We start from the raw sequence: 27,220 nt of genomic DNA, 5'->3' as shown, positions 1-27,220 counted from the left end.
TACTGGACTATTTGATACACTGTGAAGTTTTCCAAAGAATTTTAACTTTCTAAGTATGTCAAAATTTTATTATTTTGTTGTAATGAAAGTGAATTACCAATGTTTCCCCCTCATCCCCAGATTTATGCCCTGTTCAATTGAGCAACAAAGTTGTACTCTACTATTTTAGATCAGTTTATGCTGGAAAAGACTTCAAAGGGCATACAAATGACTTGTTATAAGGCACTTTATTAAAATAAAAGTGCTTACATCCCTTTAATGCATTATTCTATTTCCTGAATAACATGGAATATTTAACAAATACTGTACACCAATTTGTCCCTTATAGTAGTAGGAAAAAACAGTATTTTAATAATAAATTTGTTTGTTCCTCTTCCCTTTACATTTTTTTTAACTCACCATGGTATTGCCTATAGCATATAGTTAACTATTTTTGTTTATAAAAAGGAATTTCTAGCCAGTGTTTTCTAATAGCAATCGCAAAATGCTACAGAAACCATATACTCAAACAAGAATACCAGGTAATTTAAATTAACACCAGTTTTGAGAAAACCATTTTTATTATTATCATCACCACCCAGCTTATTTGCTGGATTATGTACCAAATGGTCAGATCTTCTAAAGAACATCTACATAACATTTCTTTCATGTTTCAAGAGATGAAAATAACTGTACAAGGTTAAGTACAAAAGTACACAAGACAGCGGACACGAAAAAATCTATGTATGAGATTTTATCCCACCTGCAGCTTTAATATATTTTTGAAAAGTAGAATTCATGAACTAAAAAATATTGTCTTTCTATAGTCCTGTCAAGTTTAATGGAAGTGGGTTTAACCTGATTACAACACTAACACCAGTATCACTGATCTGATATTTACAAAAATCGTATTTTTCAATAAATTAAAGTCAATGCAACACCCATGCAAGCTAGAATGCTAGCTGTTTGGTGAACAAGGACCTGACATCAGAACAAGAAGTCTATAAAGTCCCAAACTTTAAAAGTGTGATCTTTTTTCAAACTGCATCCATTCCTCGCATTGAAGATGTAAAACCCAAACCCATTCCTCTTTGTGTGTGGGTCTGTGATCTTGCCATTTCATACTGAGCATCTAGATTTCTAAATACTTCTTCCTGTTGCTTCAAAGTCTTGTAACTTTCTTCATCAACAGAGCTACATCCAGCTTCATCTTCACTCTAAATAGCAGACAAAATATTAAAATGCATTTTGATGAAAATAAGAGATGATTCTCTCACTTGATGTGACAGTTAACTTGTATTTTCAAATTACAGTATTTGACCTCATTTGGCTTCCATCCATTCATTAATCACCCATAATACAAGACAATGTTCTTTGTAAAGAACATTGGGATCCAACAATTTTAAACTGTGGAAAAAGACAAAACAACAAAAAACAACACATAAAAGGAGTTGGGTATGGCTCAGTGGTACAGTGGATTTCAGTTCAGTCCCCAGTACCATTAAAAAAAAGAATCAAAATACATTTGACAGTGTATAAACACTACAGAGGAGTATCAATCAGGGCCATGAGTACTCCAAGGGGTGGTATTGCTTGTTAAGTTTTTAAAAGGGTGGAGGGAAAGTATAATAACGTAATAACCTCAATTTCCTAAAACTTAAGATATAAAACTTTCAGGGCTAGGGTTGTGGTTCAGTGGTAGAACACCTGTCTAGTACGTGCAACAGGCTGGGTTTGATTCTCAGCACCACATAGGTTTTTTTTTTTTTAAGAGAGATAGAGAGGGCTGGGGATATGGCTCAAGTGGTAGCGCGCTCGCCTGGCATTTGAGCAGCCCGGGTTCGATCCTCAGCACCACATACAAAGATGTTGTGTCCGCCAATAACTAAAAAAAATAAATATTGAAATTCTCTCTCTCATCTCAAAAAAATCGAGAGAGAGAGAGGAGAGAGAGGAGAGAGAGGAGAGAGAGGAGAGAGAGGAGAGAGAGGAGAGAGGAGAGAGAGAAGAGAGAGAGAAGAGAGAGAGAAGAGAGAGAGAGAGAGAGAGAGAGAGAGAGAGAGAGAGAGAGAGAGAGAGAGAGAGAGAGAGAGAGAGAGAGAGAGAGAGAGGAGAGAGAGAGAGAGAGAGAGAGAGAGAGAGAGAGAGAGAGAGGAGAGAGAGAGAGAGAGAGGAGAGAGAGAGAGAGAGAGAGAGAGAGAGAGATACCGCTTGAGCCACATCCCCAGCCCCACCACATAGGATATTTAAAAAAATTAAAAATATAAATAAGTAAATAAAAAAAAAGGTAAGTGCTCTACCAGTGAGCTACAACCCCTGCCCCTGCCAAAATAGGTTTAATGTGAATCTTTCTTTTTTTTCTTTTTGAGTACCGGGGATTGAACTCAGGGACACTCCACCACTGAGCCAATCCCCAGCCCTATTTTGTATTTTATTTACAAACAGGGTCTCACTGAATTGCTTAGGGCCTCACCATTGCTGAGGCTGGCTTTGAACTCTCGATCCTATTGACTCAGCCTCCCGGCTTAATGTGAATCTTTTTTTTTTTTTAAATAATTTTTTTTAAAAATATTTATTTCTTAGTTCTCGGCGGACACAACATTTTTGTTGTTATGTGGTGCTGAGGATCGAACCCGGGCCGCACGCATGCCAGACGAGCGTGCTACCGCCTGAGCCACATTCCCAGCCTTAATGTGAATCTTAATACAAAGTATAACTCACCTTAATACCCATTAATTTCCTAAATTTGACGTTTTGGTCCTTGTTTCCAAAGTTCAATTTCTCCCATATTTCAGCAGACTGGGATTTGTCCTGTTAAGAAACACTACATTTTAGAATGTGGAAAATATAAATACCTTTTATTAGGATATTAACACTCTCAGCAACATAATTTTAAAAGAGCAGCATTTATGGCTTTCTGTTAATGGATCTATAATGATATTAAGATTATCTTATGGAGTAATGAAGCAAGCCAGGTGCAGTGACACAGGACAGCAAAGCCAAGTGCTATGCAATTCAGTGAGACCCTGTCTTTAAATAAAATACAAATAGGGCTCGGGATATGGCTCAGTGGTTGAGTGTCCCCGAGACCAAAATTGTAAACTTTTTAAGATAGGTTCTGGCAAATTCGCCAAACTTTTGATACCACTGCCTCAGACTCCCAAGTAGCCAGAATTACAGTTACAGGCATGTGACACTGTGCTTGGCAGTACCTCATAATATATCATTAATGGAGTACCTAAACCAAGTAGCATTTTTTCCCCCTTTATAAATGTTATGGTAGTAACTGATTCTTTTTGAAAGATTTTAAGTTCAATCATTCATGTTTTCTGCTTCAAATTAGACTACTGCAAACAGACTCTCTGAGGAGAGAAATGCTCAAACTTGCATTTTTCAACAGAAATTTGATTCTCCAAGCAATTGCTAATTAGGGATAAATAATAGAGTTTGGGAGGGCTTACCCCTTCCTTTTTGCCTTGCCAAAGCATCTTCCTTTTTTTCTCTTGTTCAGCAAATTTCATTGGATTCACAGCTGCTGGGTTGTAGTAGCTAGGTACAGCTATTCCGGTCTCAGCCAAGGCTTTAGCCTGCAGGGCTGCCATTTGAGCTGCCATAGCTATCTGAGGAGTTACTTGTGTTCCTGATGCCAACAGGGCAGCAACATTAAGAACAGAACCACCTGTGGCTGCAGCTGCTGAAGAGGATATAAGTATGAGTTTTCAAAGACAAATTTTATAATTTACATCAATACGTTTACATGAAAAAAAAATCCTTCAATTTATGAAAATGGCAGGATTATTTCCAACAAATACACGGAAAAGTTTACCTTATAAATCATTATCATTTCAGTGTGTTCACCAATGCTTCTGTATTTCCCTAATATGTAGTTACACATCAAACATTTCTCAGAGGATGAAAAGAATTATACAAACTGGAGGAAGGTATGATTTCAATGGAAATTAACTATGGCATTTACAACTATAATTAAAATGTATTTAATAATTGTATGGTCATGTTTTCTGAAGTATTTTTACAGCTATCTCATTTGAAACAAATAACATTAAAGAGGTATTAAACATATCTAACCAATACTAAGGCCATGTCCTAAAAAAGTTATATACCAAGCCAAGTAATTCCACGTGATATGTCTTTTCGGAACAGCAAGACCCTTCTAATCCCTCATTTTTGTCAGTCCAGAGTATAGAGACTTGAAAAGTTCTTAAATTACTAACATTGCAGGAACTCAGTTATGAAAGTCTTTTAATTATTTTATTAGAAACAAAATGGCAGTACATAAAATTTTGGAGTATTAAAAAAAGCACCACTCTTTACTAGGAATGTCAAAATAAAACTTCTTCTAGACTCAATTTTATAGACAGTAAGTTCTATAAACAGTAAGTTCTGATAAACTTCATTCTCAAGCACCTTTTATGCCAGGTGTAAAACATAATACATATCTACCTTCTTAAATAAGCTGCATTCTCAAACTCATAATAGAAGACATTTGTAGGGCTAAGTGAATAAGATTAGTCATTATTCACTTTTCAAATTATCTAAATGGACAAAATGAAAATATATATGCATAAAGGGACTAGGTATGTAGTTTACTGGTAGAGCTAATGATTAGAGTTAACTAACCTCATAAAGAACTTATTAGGTGGCAAAACACTAAAAATGATTACAGTGTATTGATGGGTATTTTAGGGAATCAGTTGATTTTTTTTCCTATTAGTTTTAAAAATATACACAAAGGTTAAGCCCATATATGTATAATGAAAAAAATTACCTGCAGCTATTTCTTGTTGTTTTTGTTTTTCAACCATTTCCTTTTCTCGTTGTTCTTGTAATTTCTTTGCCCTTTCCAATCTGTCAAAGACAATTAAATTTAAACAGTTAATATAAATCACTATGTACCTTTATATATGTACAAAGACAAAATACTTGATAAACTTTAAATCGAGCCAATTATTCAATACCCTCTTCCTATCAAAAGAACATTTCAATGCTGTTCGCTTTTTTATGACATAGGGTCTGACTATACTGCCCAGGCTGGCCCTGCAACTCATAGGCTTAAATAATCCTCCTTGCCTTAACTTCCTGAGTAGGCAGAATTGCTGGCACGTGCTTTACAATACTGTTTATGAACACTTTTGAATTGAATGAAGTGTCAAAAACTAGAAATTTAATATGCATTTCACACTAAAGAAATGGTTAAAACTTTAAAATTCTTCAATCTTTGACAGGGCTGACAACTAGAGTAAAGATAAAATGCTATGATAGAATGCCAGCCCAATTCATTCTAACAATGTTCTTTATTTCCAAATACTTTGTTATAGTCTTTACCTAAATAAAAATTTAAAAAGCTATAAGTAAAAGGGCAAGCAAACCCTAAGTTATTTATTATAACTTAATAAAAGGGGGGTGGGTAGTGGCTGCATTAGGAAATTACTTTTAGCAGGTGAAGAAATTTGTCATTGGCAAAGGCACAGGCAATATAAATTCATTCAAAAAAAGAATTCCACTTCACACTGAAATTATGAATATGTGCAAATTGATTTCTTATACAGCAAATGAGTAACATTATCTTCATGATCAGTTCCTGAAAGAGAAACCCTTTTTGTCAGAAGGATTCTTCAATTTACCAATAATAAATTAATGCCACTCTTCCTCTTTAACATGGCATAAACAGGGATGGATTGGGGAAAAGGTATTTTTTGGGGGGATGGACACATGGCTAATAAAAAACAATGATAGTCAATTGTTATATTCTTTAACAACTGTTGAAATTTATAAAAAAGAAAGTTTATGATATATAAGCATTCTTTTTTACTGAGCACATATGTGAGAAATACAGTCAAAGACTTTTTTTTGTCCCCGAGAGTAATAAGAGCTTCTGATGTGGCTTAACAAGAAAATGTAGGTCGGTCAAAGGTAAGAAAAATATTTCCAAAACAACTTTAAAATTGCCCAAAGAGGATTTAATGTGAATTTGTCATACCTGAAAGACCACTAAGTGGCTAAATCAAAAAATTTTAGACACTAGTAATAGCTTTACTTCAGTAAATCCAAAAATGAAAAGTGCAACATATTTATGGTATAGATGTAAATTAAAGAGTCAAAATTAGGGCTTAGAAAATACTTTCTCAAAGTTAATGAACCAATTATCATAAATTAGTTTAGATTTTAGAGTAAATCATTTCCTAATAATGTTGATTTTAGTTTCAGAAAGAAAATATGAGTAGTATTGGTTCTATCAAAATGCTATTGCAGGTCTGGAATTAACACCATTCACTGAGGTGAATGGAATGAAGAAGGGGTGAGCTCACACCTTTGCTGCTGCTGTTCAGCTGGAGTTCTGCCAGGCTGGGTTCACAGGGCAGCAGCACATCAGGTTACATTGTGATAACTGTATTTTTATAATGAAAAAAAAAAAAAAAAAAAAAAAAAAAAAACCCCAAAAGAAAACAAAAACAAAGGGGGGAAAAAACCCAAATCCAAAGAACTTAATTTTCAGAATTTTTGAAAACCGAAAACGTGTTTGGAGTTTATTTCACTTGCCTCATTTGAGGCAGTTCTTTGGAGCATTTTGCAGATTTCAGTCAGCGTTGTTGTGTGTGGTTCCCTCTTCTTTGAAACAGTAGAAAATTTAAGAAATACAATGTTCTCCCTATGTTACAAGATAATAAATTAGCTTATAATGTATATGTATTATTTGCTACAACCTTAAGAAAGCTATTGAAAGAATTCTTTGATTTTGTTTTGAGAAAGAAAAACCGCCAAGTAAAGGTAAAACATATTAGATGTAAAACAGTACTTGAAGATGACATAAGGCTCAAAAAAAAAAAAAAAATCAAATGCAAACAGTGGTTTGACTAGATTTCTTGGGAAAAAATAACCAGTTAATCATGAAGACAAAAAACAAGAATGGCTTCAGACATCTAAACCCTCCTAGTTGCACAAGCAAGCAAACATCTAAGGTGAGAATTAAAAACTTAATTCACAAATTATGATTAATTTACCCGAATTATACTGACTTAAAGACTCATTTTGTCCACACAATTTGGCATCTACTTAAATGTAGAAAGGGAAAAACAAATTAAAAAACATACATACCTCCTAGCTAAAGCTTCTTGTGCATCCATTGCTGTATTTCTGCCTCTGAAGGGAGGTGGACTGGGAGTCCGGCTTAAACTTCTGCTAAATCTTCTTGGTTTTTCAATTCTCTTCTTTCTATCTCTATAATAAAGGCCATTTTACAAGTCTTATGATAATTGTTTAAAAAATTGTTTACATGGTTTAATGACAGTCAATGATACACAGGGTGTAATGGTGAATGCTTCTAATCCGAGTAATGTGGGAGGCTGCAGCAGGAGGACCTTGAGTTCAAAGCCAGCCTCAACAACCCTAAGCAACTAAGTGAGACCCTGTCTCTTAAGTTTCTCATCTATATGGCCCATTTATTTAACTTCCATATTTTAGATGGACACACTGGCAACTCATCAGCCATTTCTATTTTTTTTTTTTTTCAGCACTAGGGACTGAAACCAGGCCCTTGCACATGCCAGGCAAGCATTTTACCAGTAGGTCACACCCTAGCCTGTTCATTTTTTGAGACAGGGTCTCAAGTTTCTCCGGCAGGTCCGAAATCTGTGATCCTGTCTCCCCAGTAGCCAGGACTACAGGCTGGCATCACAGCACACAGATCATACCAACTAAGGCTGCAAAGACTAACCTTATAATTATTTACAACATAGGTCAATATGTACAAATGGAAATGAAAGGTCAAATATTTGCAAATCTTATTTAACTGGGGATTGAACCCAGGAGCATTCTTTCTCTGAGCTATTTCTCAGGCCCTGTCCCCACCTTAAAAATTTTTTATTATGAACCAGGATCCTACTTTCTGAGACTGGCCTCCAAATTAGAACCCTCATGCCTCAGCCTCCCAAGTAGCTGGGACTATAGGTGTGTGCCACTGTGCCAGGCTCTAGTATAGTAAACTACAATTAATTTGAGGACGTTTTTAGAAAATCAGTTATCATTAAAAGAATTACCGAAATTAAAGTCCTAAACTGCCCAAAAAGTGATTAAAAGATTGCCTCAGCTACCTTTGACTCATTGTCAGTATTAAAGTTCAAATTAGTATATGACAGATTAAAAACAACCGAGTAAAAACTGACACTGATTTGATAAAAGTTCAAACAAGCGGATAAGCAAAAAATCTAAACATAGGTCTATCTTCACCTACATTTCAATTGTATTTTTTTTCTTTTTTTTTTTTTTAAAGAGAGAGTGAGAGAGGAGAAGAGACAGAGAGAATTTTCAACATTTATTTTTTAGTTGGCGGACACAACATCTTTGTTGGTATGTGGTGCTGAGGATCGAACCTGGGCCGCACGCATGCCAGGCAAGCGCGCTACCGCTTGAGCCACATCCCCAGCCCCTCAATTGTATTTCTTCAATAAATTAAAAGCATTACAATGAATACTGGTAAGTTAGCATACATATTATGTTAATTATAGCATTTAAATGAAAATTCTATTAAGAATATTATTAAAATTTCCTGCTGTCCTACTAATTACACTGCCAACTAATGATCCTTCGCTATTCCTTATACCCCATGTACTGGGAATTGAACCCAAGGATACTCTACCACTGAGCTATGTCTCATCCCTTTTCATTACTCACTCTAGCACTTTGTATAATTTTGGACTTCTTGGGCAAGTTACTTAAGCTCTGTAACCTGAATGAACTTAACTCACAATTTTTTTATACCTGCCTATCAGACATACACTGATGTAATGAGACTGAAAATGCTAAGTATTTAGATGTGTGTATTTTTAAATATTTATTTTGTAGTTGTAGTTGGACATACCTTTATTTCACTTATTTACCTTTATGTGGTGCTGAGGATTGAACCCAGGGTCTCATACATGAGAGGTGAGTGCTCTACTGCTGAGCCATAACCCCAGCCCCTTGCATGCACCATATCGCTAGGCCCTCGATTTTTTTTTTATTAGTGAGGTTATGAGTAGAACAATTCTACCTTAATCTGTAAATAAAACTGGTTGAGTATTAACATTCTTGGGTTGTCACACACCCCCTATGAGGTGTCTACCAGATTTTATTCAGAATGAGTACTTACCGACTTCTACTCCGTGTCCTACTCCTGCTTCTAGTCCTATGCCTGTGTCTTGATCTTGAGCGGGAACGAGATCTGATCCGCCGTTTTCTTTCCCTGCTTCTGGATCGAGACTTCTTCCTCTCTCTGCTTCTGGATCGTGACTTCTTCCGCTCCCTACTCCTGGATCGAGATTTCTTCCGCTCCCTGCTTCTACTACGATGGCGCCTGAAATTCAAGTATGCAACTTAAAGAGTTTTCAATTCCATACATTAAGAACATTATCTGTAATAATGCAATGAAGACAGGCAATAAACTTTCATCTGTAAAAAAAGATTACTGAGGTTTTGGAAGGCGTTATAACCTTCATTATTATATGATGAAGTCTCAATGGGAATAGAAAAGCTATAACATGTCAAAATGTTCAAAGCATCCTTCCTCAACTGAATTCTATTTTAAGTTTCAAGCCTGAACTTTACCTACCACAGTATATATAAAGCTTAAAGATCATATTTAAATCTGGACTAGTCTGGTATCACCACTTACTACCCACAGAAAAAATTCAAATGTATGTTAAACACTAGCTTCCCAAATGCAAAATCTCCAAATTTTAACCATTACCCAGTTTCTAAAAATTCTTTTTAGCACTACCACAACAACAACAAAAAACAAACAACAACAACAACAACAAAAAAAAAAAAAAACAAAAAAAACTTGAGCAAAGAGTTTGGAACAAACACCTTCTACATCAATGGTGTAAATAGACTCTCTATTGGCCTAAACTATCTAAGTAACTCAATATAATGTTTTCACTGCACAAAACTCAGTAAATGGCTGAAGAAAATCTATCCATTAATTGAACATGTTAACCATTTCTCACTCCTTTTATCTTGGACATCACTTGTGGATTTAACATAAGGCTAAGATTAAAATGTTCTAGCTATTAAAGTTAGCAAGAAACGATCAATTTCCAGGGGCTGGGGTTGTGGCTCAGTGGTAGAACACTTTCCTAGCATGTGTGAAGGACTGGGTTTGATCCTCAGCAAAACATAAAAGTAAATAAAGATACTGTACGTTTATCTACAACTAAAATAAATACATAAATTTTTTTCCTAGTAACAAGTTACTGAGAAAATTCAAGTAACTTAAAGCGAAACAAAGTGCTTATGGATAATACCAAAACTACTTACCTTTCACGGGACCTAGATCTTGAGTGACTTCTGCCTCGTGATGATTTTCTTTCTTTGCGTTTGTGTCTGTCCTCACCATTTTCAGAGGAATTTAGTCGCTCTCTTCCTTTATCAGAAGAATGTTCTTTGTCATTATGTTCCTCAGACTTATGTTTCTTAGAAGATTTATCTTTGGATTCATGTCTTCTTGCCTGTTTTAAGAAGAAGTTGGTTCTTTCAGGAAAATAGTGCAACAAAAAGAGTTAGTATGGGTATCAGTAGACAAAAATGTTGTGATGCAACATTAGTAACCTTAGGAGTGTGTGGCAAATAAAAAATGATCTAGTTTCACATCACCCAAATGTTGCAGATTTAATTACTAATTTTAAAAATAAACACAAAATACAATTTCCCCCCAAGATATATTCATACCACAAGAAAACAATGATTTTTGAAACTGAAATATCAGAAAACCATTACACCAGATATAGAGGAATCCCTAACATTTGTTTAAAAAAACAAAATACAGACCATATCTATACATCAATCTCAAAATCCAGAGAATACTAAGTTTAAAGAATAAACAATAAGGACAAAAAGAAATGCACTAGAAAATGCATTTCAAATGGAAAGCTAAGTATAATTAATTTTAGTGAACATTAAGTTTGTACGATTTCAAATTACAGTTATGTGTCCCTTTCATACCTATTTTGCATGTCACATTGTCTCTAAAATTAGTTTTGTATTCTCCCAATATCTTAACTGTGAATCAGCAATTTATCTTGCAAATTCCAATAGGTTTAGAGTTCTATTACATCTCGTGTACCTGTTAGTACAAAATGCCAACTGTACCTGTTTTAATTTTTAAAAACTCAAACTAAGAGTAAATAGTTAATCCCTATGCCATCATACAACACATTATCCCCCCGTATTTTGGTTAAAATCAAGACTTAAATACATACGCATTCAGAATCAGCTAAAATTAAAAGTGTATTGATCAATTCTCCTATTTTATTGCACAAATACCAAAGTAGGAAGTGCTAAACATTTTCCCACACTAAGATTTATCAAACCCATCTTGTAGTTAAATGTTAAAATCCCAAGCATTCTATTGTCACTAAATTTTAAATCTGAAAAGAAACACATATCCTCTAATTTCATCCTCTTACATTATGTGTAATTAAACTAATCTCTATAGTCACAAGGCTAAACAGTAGTTGAACCGGATCTGGAGCCCAGTTCGTCTGATGCCCAGGCCACCACTTCTCCACCAAAATACATTATTTGTTTCCCAAAACAGACCATAGTATATGTCTTTTCACTTGAGATTAATTTTTGTTAAAAATATAAAAAAATTAAAAAACTTCGCCAATCATTTTGGAACATGCATGATGATACGTTTGAAAATGATCATAGTGATTTTCTACTTGGCAGAAAAATAAGAGACCTGGAGATATAAGTTTAATATTAGTTTCATTGCCAGTTCTCTGTGATATGACCTTACAAAAGAAAATTTCCTCGATTTTGCCATATAGTGGCAGACTGGAAAAGTTTTTAAATGGTTAAATTTCCAAAAGTTTTAGTTTATTTCAAACCAGTTTTTCAAACATAACATTTCTAATTAAAAAAACAAAACAAAACAAAAAAACCAAAAAAAAAAAAAAAAAAAACATTAAAACCCTTAACTGATTTAAGATATTTAAGGGAAATAGGAGTTTGAATGACTAATAGTTACCTTATCATGAAGTAGGCTTATTATTTTGCTATCTGAGTCTGCAGCGTCTTCAGTTCAGTCTCTTCGCGCATTAGCACGCTGAGTATGATTTATTATAGAAATGTTATCATGTGAGCTAAACAAAATAGTCATTTTCACAAAAACTCTCCTAAATTAAAAATTTAACAGAGCTTCCATTAGGGGAAGAGGTGAAGTCCCTGCCCATATTTTTAGGAGTCCCTTGCCCAGCCCCCATCAGACTCTTCTCCCTTTCTTGCTGCTACATCTGCTCTTCCTTGTTGGCTCATTCCTTGTCTTCTCAGGTGAGCAAGTTAAAACTCCTTTGAAATATAGCCGCTGCCTTTGTTTATCCTCAAGTTTTGTTGTCATTGCCACCTTTTCTACTGTCCCTTACTTACCCCTGTACTTCAAAGTTCAACACTATCAGGGAAATCCATTAAGTCTTACAAAAGAAAAGAGAACTCTTGTTACCTACCATGAAGAAAAAGTAGCCCACAGATATCTAGGGTATTGCTACTTAAAGATGACTGCTATTTAAAAATCCTGAGCAGCTGTCAGGCTAAGGAGACTCGGGACCTCAGATTAATGGAAGCTCTGTGTGACAGACCTAAAAAAACCAATTATATTCTTCATATGAAATTTTTATTGTGAATATATTCACAATATAATAAAATTAAGTTTTTGAAGGCACTTTTCATATAAACAACTATCTTCTTGAAAAAGGATGAATCCAAATCATGCTTATTTTATAACCCAATTAACCTTTTAAATTTCAAGTTTGGGTACTTACCTTAACAATGTAATATAGTCACACAAACATTTCTACCAGATACTTTACAAGTATTTTAAAGTACCTATTCACTACAAAGTGTTAATTACCTCTTTGCTTCTGCTCCGGCTCCTGTGTTTTCTTCCTTCATTATCTGTGAACACAAACAATAATTCAACATAAACACAAATTTCAATGCTGTTATCAAAAATAATTTCCATGGGCTAGGGATGTGGCTTAGTGGTAGAGTGCTCGTCTAGCACATGAGAGTCCCTGAATTCAATCCTCAGCACCACATACAATAAAAGTTATTGTGTCCAACTACAATTAAAATTCTACCTGTTCATCTTCCAATATCTATACTTTTTATGGCAGGAGAAGAATTATTTATATTAAGAATATCAAACAATGTGAATAAAAAAAATTAAGCCAAGAGTACAAACACTGTCTTTCAGTCACAAATACTTTTGTTTAAAGTGTTGGGGATCAAACCCAGGGCCCAGCATATGTTAGGTCAATGTTCTACCACTAAGCTACATTCCCAGTCCTTGAGATCAGGTCTTGCTAAGTTGCTGAGACTGGCCTGGAACTTGTATTCTCAGCCTCATCCTCAGCTTTGTGAGCAGTCAGGATTACATGTGTATACCACCATACTCCCTCCCTTTCAGTCACAAATTCTCCAATATTTCAACAAAATCCTGACTAGTCCCTCTTGTTTTCTATAGTACATAGCAAATTTATGAAGTAAACAAAAAAGAAAATAAACAGGTTGGATTACATTTGGTATATTATTGAAGATGTCTAAAGAATGCTTTATTAGCTTAGAAAAATTTCCATTAAAAAATGATTATGCAGAGAAAAGTGATGGAGGGAGGGAGGAAGTGGAGGGAAAGGAGAAATACTGGGGAATGACTGGCCAGACTATATCATTATATTGTGTGCATGTACAAATATGTGACACCAAATTCCACTATGTATAATTATAATCCACCAGTAAAAAGTGAGAAAACAGGGCTGGGGCTGTGGCTATAGTGGTATAGCACTTGCCTAGCAAGTGTGAAGCAATGGGTTTGATCCTCAGCACCACACTAATAAATAAATAAATAAATGAATGATATTGTGTCCATCTACAATTTAAAAATATTTTAAAGAATGTGGGAAAACAAAATGGTTATGATAATACCAGTTTCAAATAGACAGACAAAATAATATTTTGTAGATGATTATCTGTGAACAATAGGGATAAATGACGTAAGATTTGAGTCTTACAATCCCCAGCCCTTCTTTTATTTTTATAAACGTTTTCTAAGCTGTCAATCGACCTTTATTTTATCCATTTATATGTGGTACTGAGAATTTAACCCAGTGCCTCACACATGCCAGGCAAGCACTCTACCACTGATCTACAAACTCAGCCCTCCTCTTTTTCTTAAAGACAGTGTCTTGATAAGTAGAAATTACAGACATATGCTGCCATGCCCAGCTTGTGTTAAAAACTTTTTAAAAGTCTGAACTATTCTCTCACTTATTAACCTCTTCCTTCAATAGTAATGATACTAATTTCTTTTTCTTTCTTTCTTTTTTTTTTAAAGTGCTGGCCATCATTCTATCATTGAATTGCATATATTTCAACACTAACTTTTTAAAAATAGTAAAAATCCCCACACTTTCTCTATCAGTTTAGTTTTATCTTTATAATAATACATATTTATTTTGCCAGGTGAAGTGGCAGGTGTCTACAATTCCAGCAGCTCAGGAGGCTGAGGCCCCAAGCAACTTAAGGAGACCCATCTTAAAATAAAAAATAACCAATATACTTTCATTATCCATTTTCAATTAAAAGAACATTTATTAATTTTACCAACAAATTTGTCTTACCTGATTTTCGTTTTCTTTCTCTTGACCTTGATCGTGATCTTGAATAATGATGTTTTGAGGCTCTAGGAGAAACAGATACATCTGACTGCTCTTTTTTCTTATCTCTATCTGGGGTTGTCTTTTCTGGGGCTAGTCCATCTCGTTCTGTATCACTAGCCTAAAAGTAAAAAAGAAGATAGTTATCCTTGAGTATTACAAAAAGTAAATCAGAGCAGCTTACTTCCAAGTAGCCAAATACATATAGTATAATAACTTGCCTAAACGGCTCAAAACAACTATCCAAAGAGAACCATATATATTTAGACTGATGTACCTGTAATTTCTAATCAGAACCACTATCATTATTATTTTTCTGTGCTGAGGACTGAACACAGGGCCTGGCACTGGCTAGGTGAGCACTACTCTAAGACTGAGCTGTATCTTCAGACCATTACTTACTTACAACATAGGGAATACTTCTAAATATCATAAAATAAGCAGAATATTAACTTATCTAAGAGAACCCATTCTTAATTTCATTAATCCCCTTTAATGAAAATAGCCCCTTGGCACAGAGTTGCAGCAAAACATGGCCTGCCTCTCATCATTTGTGCTCTGGGCTTTGGAAACATTGTTTCTGCTTTGAAACACTTTAGCATGTGCTTTTTCACCAAGCTACATACCCAGGCCTTTATATAAACTTTAAAATTAAATCAACCAACCATACACATTCTTTTCCAGAACTTGATTTACCTGAAGGAAATTCCTTCACCTATGTATCAGTTTTCTAGTTTATAGAAGGCAATTATCTGACTTCTTCCTAACAGCACTCAGCACATAAATTAATCCCTGTTTGAGGAAGAAATGAATTAGTTTCCCATTAAAATTGTTTCTGTGGTTCTGCTGAATTGTTTGATCCCAATTATAATTGAAAAGAATAACATTAAGAAATTAATTCAAATTGGAGAAATATCCAGCTGTATGTGCAAAATGCATAGTGGTTAAACAAGGTAATATGAAAATAATCAATATAGGGAGTTGACTTAGGATAGGGGTTAACAAACTACTGTCTTATTTCTATATAATCTAAAGCCAAGAATTTTCATTTTTTTAAAAGGGTATAAAAACAAGTAAAAAATGTGGCACATTGCCCACAAAGCCAAAAGTATTTACCATCTGGCCCTTAAGAAACTTTACCAACTTCTCACTTAGGACATCAGAAGAAATCTGGATTGGGTAAATAGGGAATCACACAACGATGGAACTTCTTCAAAGATGAGACCAGAAAATGAATATAGAATAAAATGAGATGTAAAAAGTTGCATTATTTCAAACTGTATTCACCGAGGGTCAAAACTATCAATACAATGCTTCAACCCAGCAATAAAAAGATTGTTTAATTGAAACACAAATTATGTATTAGGCCTCTAAATGATACTGTATCTTTTTGCTACCTCTACTGTTAATAAATAATGCTGTACCACAACAATTAAGGATAATACTGATCCTCAACACTTAACATTTTATTTCTGTTCTCATCATTATTCACAAGGACTAGTTTTCAAATTAACTTATTACATGATAAGTACCTGTACAGCCTTTACTTGGTAAATTAAATGCACCTCAAACCTACACGACAAAGTACATAAACATTTACTTTTGTAGATAACCAAGATGAGAACTGAAAACAACTTTTTCTTCTTCTTCCTTGGGTATTAGGGATTGAACCCAGGGGCGCTCTACCACTGAGCTACATCCCCAGTCCTTTTTTATTTTTCATTTTGAGACAAGGTTTCCCTAAGTTGCTAAGAATCTATGTTGCTGGGATTACAGGCATGTACCATCACACACATGAAAACAACTTTTTTTTGAGAAATTTTAAAAATATTTTTATTATTATTATTTTTTTTTAGTTTTCGGCAGACACAACATCTTTGTTTGTATGTGGTGCTGAGGATCGAATCCGGGCCGCATGCATGCCAGGCGAGCGCACTACCGCTTGGGCCACATCCCCAGCCCGAAAACAACTTTTTATAATAGAAAAGACAGTACCTTAGCCCAATTAGTATAACTTTCCAGCCAAAAGTTAATTTAACTACATACTTAATAGCACAGAAGCCTGACTATAAGAAAACTACCCCGTGATACACAATAACTTAAATAGCCATTTGCATCTGTAAAAGTACAACAGAAAAGCAAACACTATGCCATCATCAAAAAGATGATAGGGGACTGGGGTTGTGGCTCAGTGGGAGAGCACTCGCCTAGCATGTTTGAGGCCCTGGGTTCATCCTCAGCACCACATATAATTAATTAAAAAACAGGGTTAAAAAAAAAAAAAAAAGACATGCTAGGTGGCCACAGCATATGCGTAAGTTTTATTCGAGGATATTTTATGGAAGCATATTGAAGATATCCAGAAAAACTAAAATCAATTGATTATTAAAATTATTCTGATGATTTCCAAATTTCATTTCAATTCAAAAATCTACACATGAATACTGACTGCAGCCATTGCCCTGGTGCAGGCCTATGATCCCGGCTTCTTGGGAGATTAAGGCAACTTAGGGAAGCCCTGTTTCAAAATAAAAATAAAATGGCATGGGGTTTGTGTAGCTCAGTGGTAGAATCCTTACCAAGGATACATCAGGCCTTGGGTTAACTCCCAATACCACAAAACTACCCAACAAAACTGAGTTCTACCTTTATTATTGATTGACTCCATCAGAAACACTTGTTTCCTACAATTTAAGACTTGAAAACCCTAGCAGTACTTGGAACAAATCTGTCTCCAGTACAAAGGCAAACACTGAATTTAATACTAGGCCACTTCTCCAGGGCATTGTCTTTTTAATCACACGAGGCCCTGCTGAAACAAATGCTTTAAATGATGTTACTTTTTTAAAAAAAAAAAAATCTTTATTTTATGTATTTATTTTTATGTCGTGCTGAGGACCGAACCCAGGGCCTCACACGTGCTAGGCAAGCGCTCTATCACTGAGCCACAGGCCCTAAATGGTATTTTTAAAATACCCAATCCTCCCACCACTTGCACCAAACCAACACTACCTTTTAAGTGTACCAAGAGGCCCCAAACAATACCGAACAGAGCATTAAATCAGTTTACAAGTACTAACTTACCAACCCTTCAAATCCATATAAAAAATTGTTAAGCTCAAATATGCCAGGTGGGGGTGAGAAGGAGAAAAGCGCCCGACCCTACCTAACTCTGAATATGCCAATTAATAAGAGTAAACCTTGTGCTTAAGAGTACTACTTATTTTCTAAAATAAAAAGATGTAACCTTTTCGTCAGTAAAAAGGAATGCATAATGCTTACACTTTCCTTTTAACTGGTTCACCAAAAACAAAGCGATCACATACTCCCTCGGCAGTGGGCATCCTATACCCGGGGCAGGCTTAGCGTTCAGAACCGGTGATTTACGATCTGCAGTTCTTACTGGGGTCAACGAAAGCGTCTTAAATCTAGAGGAACACAGCCACTAATACGGCGGGATTGTAATGTACATTTTAAACCGATTTTATTACGATCCCTTCGGATTATGCCGGAATCACAGTTCCGAATCCGAGTCGGTGGCATTTTCGCTCTCCCCAAGATCATCCCAGCTCCTGGCTGAGGGCAGATCTGGGCGCCGACGGGTGAGCACTGAAAGGAACTGTGCAAGGAATACACCATCCCACCCAACGAACGCACCCCGAGACCAGAGGCGGACTCCTCACACTCCGTCCCCTACACACACCGCCTTTTGGACCCCATACTTTTCAGAGATGACTTCTAATTTCTCTCTCTTCTCCAGCCTCTTCGTGCTCTGCGAATACAAATTTTCAAGCCCTAAGAAAACTCAATGTAAACCACCAAGGTATCTAAGCTAAGCTGGGGACATTCCCGTGGGCCAAAAGGAACGTCTGACTCGGGAAGAGATAAGGAAAGTTCTGGAAAAAAATGCACTCCCTGCGGCTCCCCACCCCCACCGACGCCGCCCTCCTTCCCCCTCCCGACAGCGGGCAGCCATGATGGCGGGCGCAGAAGAAGGCCGCGGCGCCATTTTGTCCATACACACACGCGCGGGGAACAGCCCTGGAGCCGTTCACGTACTCTTTCGAAACTACAAAAAAAAAAAAAATCCCTGAATTTAAACTCATGAGTTGGTACCTACCGCCATAGTCCAGAACCCGGCCGCTAAGGCGGCACCTTCACTTGCCGCTTTCAACAGTACCGGCCGCCCCGAAGCTTCGCCACAGACTAAAGCGCTCGCGCGAGAGACCCGGATGGCACAAAGGGGATGAGGCCCCAGCGCGTCGCGCTGCTTTCTGGGAGGAAAAGGGGTGGTGATGAGTATCTATAGCAACGAGGCTTTAGGCGGTGATTGGTTGGTTTTTCGAAGGAGGCGCATAAGGCCAGGGAAGGGGGCGGAGCCAACAATACACCCTAGAATGCGCTGTCGGGAGGTAGGAGTGAATGCAGTCTGAGGTTGGGCGACTTCCTATTTCGATTAAACAACAATCTTGGCCTTCCTCGGCCGCCATAGAAGGGGTTGGAATTGCTATTCTCCCGCCAATTTAAACCTGTGGGATAGAACCTAAAGTGATTAGGGGCGGTTGTGTGAGTCAGGAAGAGGGGTGGAATACTTGGTGTTCTCTTTTAGTTTCTTCAATTGCAGGTGAGCAGGGTCTTTCGTGCTGCTGTTGGGAACTTGGGGGTGGGACCAGGTGGAAATAGCGGCTTCAGCCCATTGCATGGCGTTTCCCCCGCTAGACGTTGGCGGGAGAGAGGTTGGAAGTAGTTTTTGCTGGCAGAGGTATCCGAGAGGGTTTATGTTTAGAAACCTAATTAACAGTGTTTTGTCTCGCTTATTATCATATTCTCTAATCTGTTCTCCATCCTGCAGTCAGAGTGCTCGCAAAACGACTATGAAATCATATCACTCTTTAGTATTCTCCTTGCACCGAGGATAATCTCTTCTGGTAGTGGAGATTTCATTCGGCTCCACCTATCTCTACATCATCTTCCACTCTTGCAGGGACCCCGCAGCTGCTCTAAATTCTGTCCATCCTCTGACCCTTTACGTTTTGTTCTCGGTGCCTAAATCGTTGTTCTCTCCGAGCTTGGCATATTTGGCTTCCTGCTATTTAGTTCCCAGCTTAGATGGCACCTCTTTCCCTTCCCCAACAGGCTTTTCTTAAGTTACCCTTCCCCCACTTACCTGAGCACTGTTTGTTTCCTTCAAAACATTGAGCACTGATGGTAATTACTTGTACATTTATTTACTTTTGTCAAAAGCCAGTCTAACAATCAAAAAGGACACTCACTGGCTTTACAGCATTTACTTCCTTTAGGTGACCGTGGTCTACTCCTGACTTCTGTACTTCAACTGTAAAATAAATCGGATTAAATGAATACAGCTTGCAAAACTGCTGGGCATGTGAATACACTCCATATATATTAATTATTTTGTGTTTTATTCTTCCTACAAGAATATAAACTTATTTTCTGTTTCACATATGTAGGAAACCGAGACCTAAAAAAGTATTCATCCCAACCTGTCTCTCCTATGTTAACCTCCTTAATTTCCAAATATCAGCCATTACAACAATTCTCTTGCTTGCTGATGTGCTTTATTTTAACTTGTTTACATTCTTAGTAAACCCTTTTCCTCTTTTTAAAGTCATATGACCTTAAATTCCCTGACCAAAGGTTACTTGCTTCCACTAATAACAAATTAGCAAACAGGTAGAATTGAGTGTTTGCCTTGAACCAAGCCTTGTTCTGTGAATATTCAAAACTCAAAAGACAACTCATTTGGGTAGGTCCCAATACATTCATATTTTATAGTTTAGAGAATTGGGGAAAATGAAGATTAAAGTAATTGTCCATGGGCAACCAGCCAGTGATTATAAAAAAAAAAAATCAACTTAAAAATTGTTTCACCCTTGTACCATACTTCTATAGATTTCATTTAATATTTTGGGTGCTGGGGTGATCAAACTTGGGGCCTTGTATATGATAAGCAAGAGCTCTACCATGGATTTATATCCCTTACCCATATTTTTATTTTAAAACTCACTTCTTACAAAAAAAAATCTAATTATCTGGTTATTTCCCACCAGTCTTGATAAGGGGACTGTTTTTCATCTTAATGTTCTGTTTCCATTCAGACCACAGATAATATAATATGAATTGTATAAATCTTTGCTAATGAGATGGTTCAGTGACTCCCCTAAAGTTTCAAATGTACTCTGGCACAAAATCAGAAAACGAATCTAATTTTTTCTCTTCTTCCTATCATTTTTTTTTTTAATGTGTAGCAATACAGTGGAAATCTTAATGGGCATTTAAAAAAAGTTTATCTGGACTTTTAGATCCTATGATATCCCAGACAATCTGACTTTAGAACCTGCACTCTTTATTGCTATAGTGATTAAAGGTTTATATCAAGTGAAAATTTGACATAATTTCAAGCTGTTATTGCACAAAGTAGTAGTAGGTTGCATTGGTAATATGAGAATTGTTGAGGCTGGGGTTATAGCTCAGTAGTATAGTATTTGCCTAGCATATCTAAGGCACTGGGTTTGATTCCCAGTCTGCATATGAATAAATAAAATAAAGGTCCATCAGCAATAAACATACAAGTAAAAAAAATTGTTGATTTGTGTGTATAAACCAGTATGATGTTCTCTGATAACAGCTCTATTTCCATTTATCTTATTGGTCCAAATGTCCAAAGTTTGTATGTGTTGACGTTAGGTTTGGCTTGTTTTTTGAGTAAAACTTTTTACTTCCTGAAAGAATGATCAAGGCTTGCCTTTGGAGAAAATGCTGGGTTATTGAGGCAGCTCTGCATGTTTATAGAGCGGAGGTGGTCTGACATTTGAAACAGTTTAACAATTTAACGGTTTTGGCAGCTGGCATGGGGTGTTTTCTGATTGGTGGGTAAGGATCATGTGAGTCAGCAGGACTCACCATTGGATGGCTCTCCTTGGGGGGTTGAGAGAATGGGGAGGTTAGTCTTTGGAGCCTGGTCCCAACATTCCCCCCTCTTTGTTATTAAATGAGGTGGACATTGACTCATTCTGGCTGTTTCCTGCTGAAATGGGGGCGGTGTGGGAGGAAGAGAGGAGGGAAGTAAGGAGCCCCCACAGGAGGGCAGAGAAGACTGGTACCAACTAAGATTCTTTGCCACCACAGATCCATGATGACATCAGTTCATTTGGCATAGGTCTCGACTGGAAGTATCATCAGTAGCCAGGAGTTGGTAATTCCTGAGGAGAAGCTGGTTAAAAGCTTGATTAGAAATTTTACCCACCTGAGTCTGAATAACTTTATGATAGGGAGAAGGAACGGGAACAGGGAGTTTTTATAGCCGAAATCTAATGGGGTCTCTGGGTCTGCAAGCTGCCTTGTTGGCACAAGGAGGGTTAAGTGTTCAACCTTGGGGGGGGGGCTTGGGCATTTGGGCTTGAAGTAAACGGGTGATAAAGAACCAGACAGAGGGTTTGAGAAGCCAGGTCATTCTGCATCTAACTTTGTTTGGCAGGCCCTGCAGACCACCTTGTCCTGCACCTAACACCCTCAATTCCACTCTTCATTCCTAGTTTAATCTAGCTTCCTCCTCTCTGTATTAAGGCTGCTCTTCAAACTTTCTCCTACCTGGGTGTACCAGCTTGCTTCTCTCTTTGCCTTTCTCGAAGGCAGCCAAGGGAGAACAGTGGCCCATTGTTAGCATATTTCCCTTTGAGAGCAGTCAGATCTCTCCAGGTTTTATGTGAAACACCTCAACTTTAAATACTGATACTTGAAATTCTTATGAAACTGGGAGGGTAAACAAAACACACATGTTCCTCCTTAGGCCCAGAAGGCAACTGGTAAAGTGCTCTCTTATGATCACACTTATTCAGGGGTCACCATGCTCTGGACACCTAAGTGTTTTGTCAGAAGGACAACATAACAACGGTCCCACTACCAGCCAGATTCAAGCAAGTGGGAGGGGGGGTCTGGCTGGAGGGGGCCCTTGGGGTCACTTGCCTTGAATCTTCAGACATAGAGCGAAGAGAGGGGCCAGAAATGAGGGGGAGCATTGACAAGAGTACTTAATGACAGGTGACGATCGTTGGCTCTTCTGATGAAGGTATAGGAGTGCCGGGCTTAAGTCTGGAAATATGAATCCATGGGTAAGTTGGTTATTAGGTAGTTTGAGTTTGGCCGCTGAGGGTGTGCACATAATCACCTGAGCAGGGCCCTTCCATTTTGGTTTTAGAGGGGGATTTAGTAAACAAGTGGGGCAATAGTAAACAAGTTGACCAAGTGTTAAGGAGGTAGGGTTTTGAGAGATACTAGGGTCGGGAAGGAGCCAGTCTTGATAGCGCCAGAGTTCAGAGCGTAGATGGAAGAGGAGGGGCAGGGCATAGGTTTCAGAGATGGGTAGGGGTTCTGTAGGCAGTCCGGGAGGAATGAGGGGATGGCCATACATGACTTTGAAAGGTGAGAGATTAGAAAGCTTCTTGGGCAAGGCCCTAATGTGCAATAAAGCCAAGGGGAGCGCCTTTACCCAGTCCAGGCTTAATTCCATGGTGAGCTTGGTGAGGGTCTCTTTAAGGGACCGATTGGTCCTTTCAACCTTTCTGGAAGCCTGGGGGCGGTAAGGGCAATGGAAATGCCAAGGGAGTGATAGCGCGTGAGCCAGTCCCTGAGTTATCTTCGAGGTGAATTCTGGGCCATTGTCTGATTGGATAGAAGTGGGCATCTCGAAATGGGGGATTATGTGAGTCAACTACCATAGAGGCCTGCTTGTTAGAAGTGGGAAAGGCTTGTTTTTAACTCAGGGCGTGTTGGTGAAATCAATCTGCTGGTCTGCAGTTGGGGTATGACTTCGGGCCTGATGAGAAGGGAAAGGTTTAGGTTTTAAAGGAGTATTGGTATTGGTTCTCTGACAAGCGGAAGTGATCTGTTCTAGGAGGGTCTTATCGTGTGGGGAAAGGGTGAAAAAGGAGTGAAGGAAAGTAGTGGGACTGGACTAGAATGGAATAGAGAGTGAAGAAACTGGAAGCGTTGTTGGGGATCTTTGGGCAGATCCCTGGTTAACGGAAAGTAGCGGAGAGGAAGTAAAGCTCTGTAGGTCGGCTGATGGAGCCACTTGATTGGCCTTGGAATTCCCCATAGTAGTAAGGGAGGAGTCAGTTTGATGGGCCTCACAGGGATTATCCCCAGTTGGGAAGGCAGCCTGGAGGCTTGCAGTAGGCCAGAAATAAGTGTGGAATTAATGACTGCTGTCCCTCTGGTGGTCAATAGCCCCCTTTCTTCCAAATGGCTGCATGGGAGATCTGTATATAGGGAGAAGGTTTTTCCCTCTGCTAGCTCGCATGCCCTTGTGGCAGCTACGAGTTCAGCTTGTTGGTTGGTAGTATTGGGTGGGAAAGGTTTTGCCTCTATGATGGATGAGAGGGAAATGACAGCATACCCCGCTACTTTAACCCCTTCATGTATAAAGGTGTTGAGAGCCACAGCCAAAGGGGGCCCAGCAAACTTCCAGCTGCCAGCAAACTTCCAGCTGCCGGCTGATGATTGGCTCACAGTGGCCCCAGCAACATCTAGCTGATTGGCTCCTCTGCGGTGATGTTCATTGGGCTGTTTCCCTGCCCTTCAAGCTGCCGGCTGATGATTGGCTCACAGTGGCCCCAGCAACATCTAGCTGATTGGCTCCTCTGCGGTCATGTTCATTGGGCTGTTTCCCTGCCCTTCAGACTGCCAGCTGATGATTGGCTCACAGTGGCCCCAGCAACATCTAGCTGATTGGCTCCTCTGCGGTCATGTTCATTGGGCTGTTTCCCTGCCCTTCAGACTACGGAACTGCTCATTGGGGGACTTCTTTGGCTCCGCCCACGTGACCTAGCCAATCAGCCTCAAGAGCAGGAGGATTGTGGGAGGTGGTGGTTGGTGTGTGGAGAGGCTTGTGGAAGCCCGTGGTGGCAGTTGGGCTCTGAGGGTTTTTCCTGAGGAGCTGTTTTGTTTGGCGTTTGTAGTTTTAAAAATAAAGTTTGTTTCTTTTGACAAGTGGCTCCTGAATTGTGCCCAGCCAGACTGTGGGCATAAAGGAGCTACCATCTGAGAACCAGACGAGGTCCGAAGAGGGCAGGGGTCCCTCAGAAATGGTGGTAGGGCAGGGTAAAATCATTTCTAATACCTCCAGGCATTTGTGGACGGGATCTTGTGAGGCGAAGATGGGAGGAGGGAGGCAGGGTTTAATGGAGAGCAGGGCTGAAAAGAGATGGAAGGATTTTTAAGGAGAGACGAGGAGGGATAGAACCCTGGAAGGAGGAAGTGACTGTAGCCCCTTGTAAGTGAGGAAATCCTTTAGATGGTGAGGAGATGAGATGGTTAGTGGGGAGCCAAAGGTAAGCTTGTATGCTTCCTTCTGGAGATCATGGCCCCTGCTAGGGCTCTGAGACATGGGGGCCAGCCCCTGACGGTGGGGTCGAGCTGTTTGGATAGGTGGGCCACTGGTGCAAATGTGGGGCCATATTCCTGACCCAGAACGCCCAGACTTTGTCCCTGTTTTTCATGTACATAGAGGGTGAAGGGTCGGGAGAGGTCAGGGAGATGTGGAGCGGGTGCCCGGAGGAGGGCCTTTTTAAGGATTGTAGAGGGCTTCCCTACCGCTGAGGGTAGGGGTTCATCTTTTTTGGATAGATGGTCTTTCCTCCTACCCCAACAATAGGAGAGGTGGACGGCACTTTTTGTCTCCAGTCTGTCAGGACTTCAAAGGTAGCCCCAGTGTAAAGTAGAAAGTCAACCTTGCACCCATCCACCTGAATACACACCCTGGGTTCTTGTTTATTAATCGTTATGGTCGGGGACAAGGACCCAAGGCTCCGTCAATCTTCTATTGCTATGCCCAAAATGTTAGAGGGTTCCCTGGCTATAGGCTTCCTACAAAATCTAGGACAGTCAGAACCCCAATGACCTTGTTGACATTTAGGGCGAGGGTTACACAGAGTGCGTGGTTTGGGGCATGCCTTGGCCCTATGTCCCTCCTTGCCACACTTGAAGCAGGCGCGCGGGTAGGGTGGGGGTGGGGTTTCGGTGATGGGCAGCAACCTGAGGAAGCACCCTGCAGCACCTGGGCGATCATTTGAAAGTTATTGTGTGTGGCCCTGTGCTTGTGGCGCTCAATTTCCTCTTCCCGGTTGTGAAAAACTTCAAAGGCTACTGCCAAGATCTCAGTCTCAGGGGTGGCAGGGCTTTGTTCGAGCTTTTTTAGTTTGGCCTGGATGTCAGGGTAGCTCTGAGAGAGGAAATATGTCATAAGGCCATGATGGCCATCTGGGGTTTCGGGATCTAGGTTAGTATACTGCTGAAGGGCTTTTGTAAGCCGATCCAGAAATTCTGATGGGGTCTCCTCTCACTTTTGAATAATCACTTGAAATTTTTGGAAATTGGCCGCCTTATGTACCGCCTTTTTGAGCCCAGCCATAATACATGTGGAGAATTGCTCCCTACTCTGTATGCCAGCTTGTGTATTATAATCCCAGTCAGGAGTTTGATTTGGGGCAGCAAGTGACCCTGGAGGGTGATTGGGATTAACTCAGTGAGTTTCATCCGCATGGGCTCTGGCAAGTTCCCAGACTCTGGTACGTTCCTCCAGAAGGAGAGTATTAGCTAATAACAAGTATATCTCATGGTGAATGAGGCTATAAACCTGGAGGACCCATTGAAACTCTCTAATGTAAGTGGTGGGATCTGTAGTGAGTGAGCCCAACCTTTACTCTAGTTGCATGAGGTCATTCATAGAGAACAGGACATATACCCAGATAATGCCCTCAGGTCCAGCAACCTTTCTTAAGGGGGCCATGCTTTGTGGGACTACGGAGTGAGTCCTAGTTTACGGGGAACTAAAGGTGTCAGCTGAGTCAGGGGGAGCACCTGAGGGGCTGGACAGAGCTGACGGGGGAGGTCGGTAGGGAGGGGGTTCATCTGCCGAATAGGTCGGGGTGAGAACGAAGAAGAGAAAAAGCTTCAACATAGGGGATCTCCTTCCACTTTTTCGAGTGCTCGCAGAAGTTAAACAGATCTCTGAGAATTGCGGGATCTAGGGATCCTCCTGGGGGCCATTGATTTTGATTGTCCAATTGATAGTAAGGCCAATCTTGTGTGCAGAATTTAATTAGGGGGAATCTACAGGGAGGGAAGAAGAGGCCCCCATAGGTCAGGAGAGGGACAAGGGTGGTTGAGAGGTGGGGGGGAGTGCCTGTTCTTCCACCCCTCAGTACCTCCTGCTCAAGAACTGGGTTCCAGAGAGTCCACCATGACTGTGAAGGTCCTGGTGGGGTGCATCCTCTCCTCCAGATTGGGCGTCAGAGGTTTGCTGGACGATCACGGTCAAAGCCCCTGCATAACCTGTCTGAAGTTGGATACCCGATAGGGGAACTCACCTACTGAAGAGCCAGAGCTCCAAAGAATGGACGAGGATGGCAAGCCTTGAGAGGGGGCCCTCGAGCAGCAAGGAATTCCCCTTCCTGGGTTTTGGCACCAATGAAAGAACGATCAAGGCTTGCCATCAGAGAAAATGCCCGTTT

General features: G+C 39.2%; 1 protein-coding gene across 3 annotated transcripts; it reads right to left on the bottom strand.

The window, feature by feature from the left end:
* Positions 1-902: 902 nt before the first annotated feature.
* Rsrc2 (arginine and serine rich coiled-coil 2) lies at positions 903-18,947 on the bottom strand. Of its 3 annotated transcripts, none has more exons than XM_026402931.2 (10): positions 18,808-18,947; positions 14,652-14,808; positions 12,884-12,927; positions 10,291-10,481; positions 9,125-9,328; positions 7,093-7,215; positions 4,766-4,845; positions 3,441-3,673; positions 2,701-2,790; positions 903-1,196 (listed from the first exon to the last, which is right to left on the bottom strand). In XM_026402931.2, the coding sequence occupies exons 1-10, from the start codon at positions 18,811-18,813 to the stop codon at positions 1,017-1,019; spliced, it is 1,308 nt and encodes a 435-aa protein (XP_026258716.1). In that variant the 5' UTR covers positions 18,814-18,947; the 3' UTR covers positions 903-1,016. The 3 variants fall into 3 exon arrangements, with proteins under 3 accessions (XP_026258716.1, XP_026258717.1, XP_026258718.1); XM_026402932.2 differs by having other exon boundaries at positions 3,441-3,670; XM_026402933.2 differs by lacking the exon at positions 18,808-18,947 and adding an exon at positions 12,005-12,082 and having other exon boundaries at positions 10,291-10,503; positions 14,652-14,696.
* Positions 18,948-27,220: the final 8,273 nt, after the last annotated feature.

This window comes from Urocitellus parryii, chromosome 3 (genome assembly GCF_045843805.1).
Source record: "Urocitellus parryii isolate mUroPar1 chromosome 3, mUroPar1.hap1, whole genome shotgun sequence".
NCBI lineage: Eukaryota > Metazoa > Chordata > Mammalia > Rodentia > Sciuridae > Urocitellus > Urocitellus parryii.
The sequence above is the reverse complement of the archived record's forward strand: the minus strand, read 5'-3'. Positions and strand labels throughout refer to the sequence as shown.

Excerpts from the sequence above, each read along its gene's own strand:
- Rsrc2 (XM_026402931.2), bottom strand. Across the intron at positions 10,482-12,883 it reads GCCGGAGCAGAAGCAAAGAG|GCAAGAAGACATGAATCCAA; the intron begins GTAATTAACACT and ends TTCTTAAAACAG. Across the intron at positions 9,329-10,290 it reads AGATCTAGGTCCCGTGAAAG|GCGCCATCGTAGTAGAAGCA; the intron begins GTAAGTAGTTTT and ends CTTGAATTTCAG.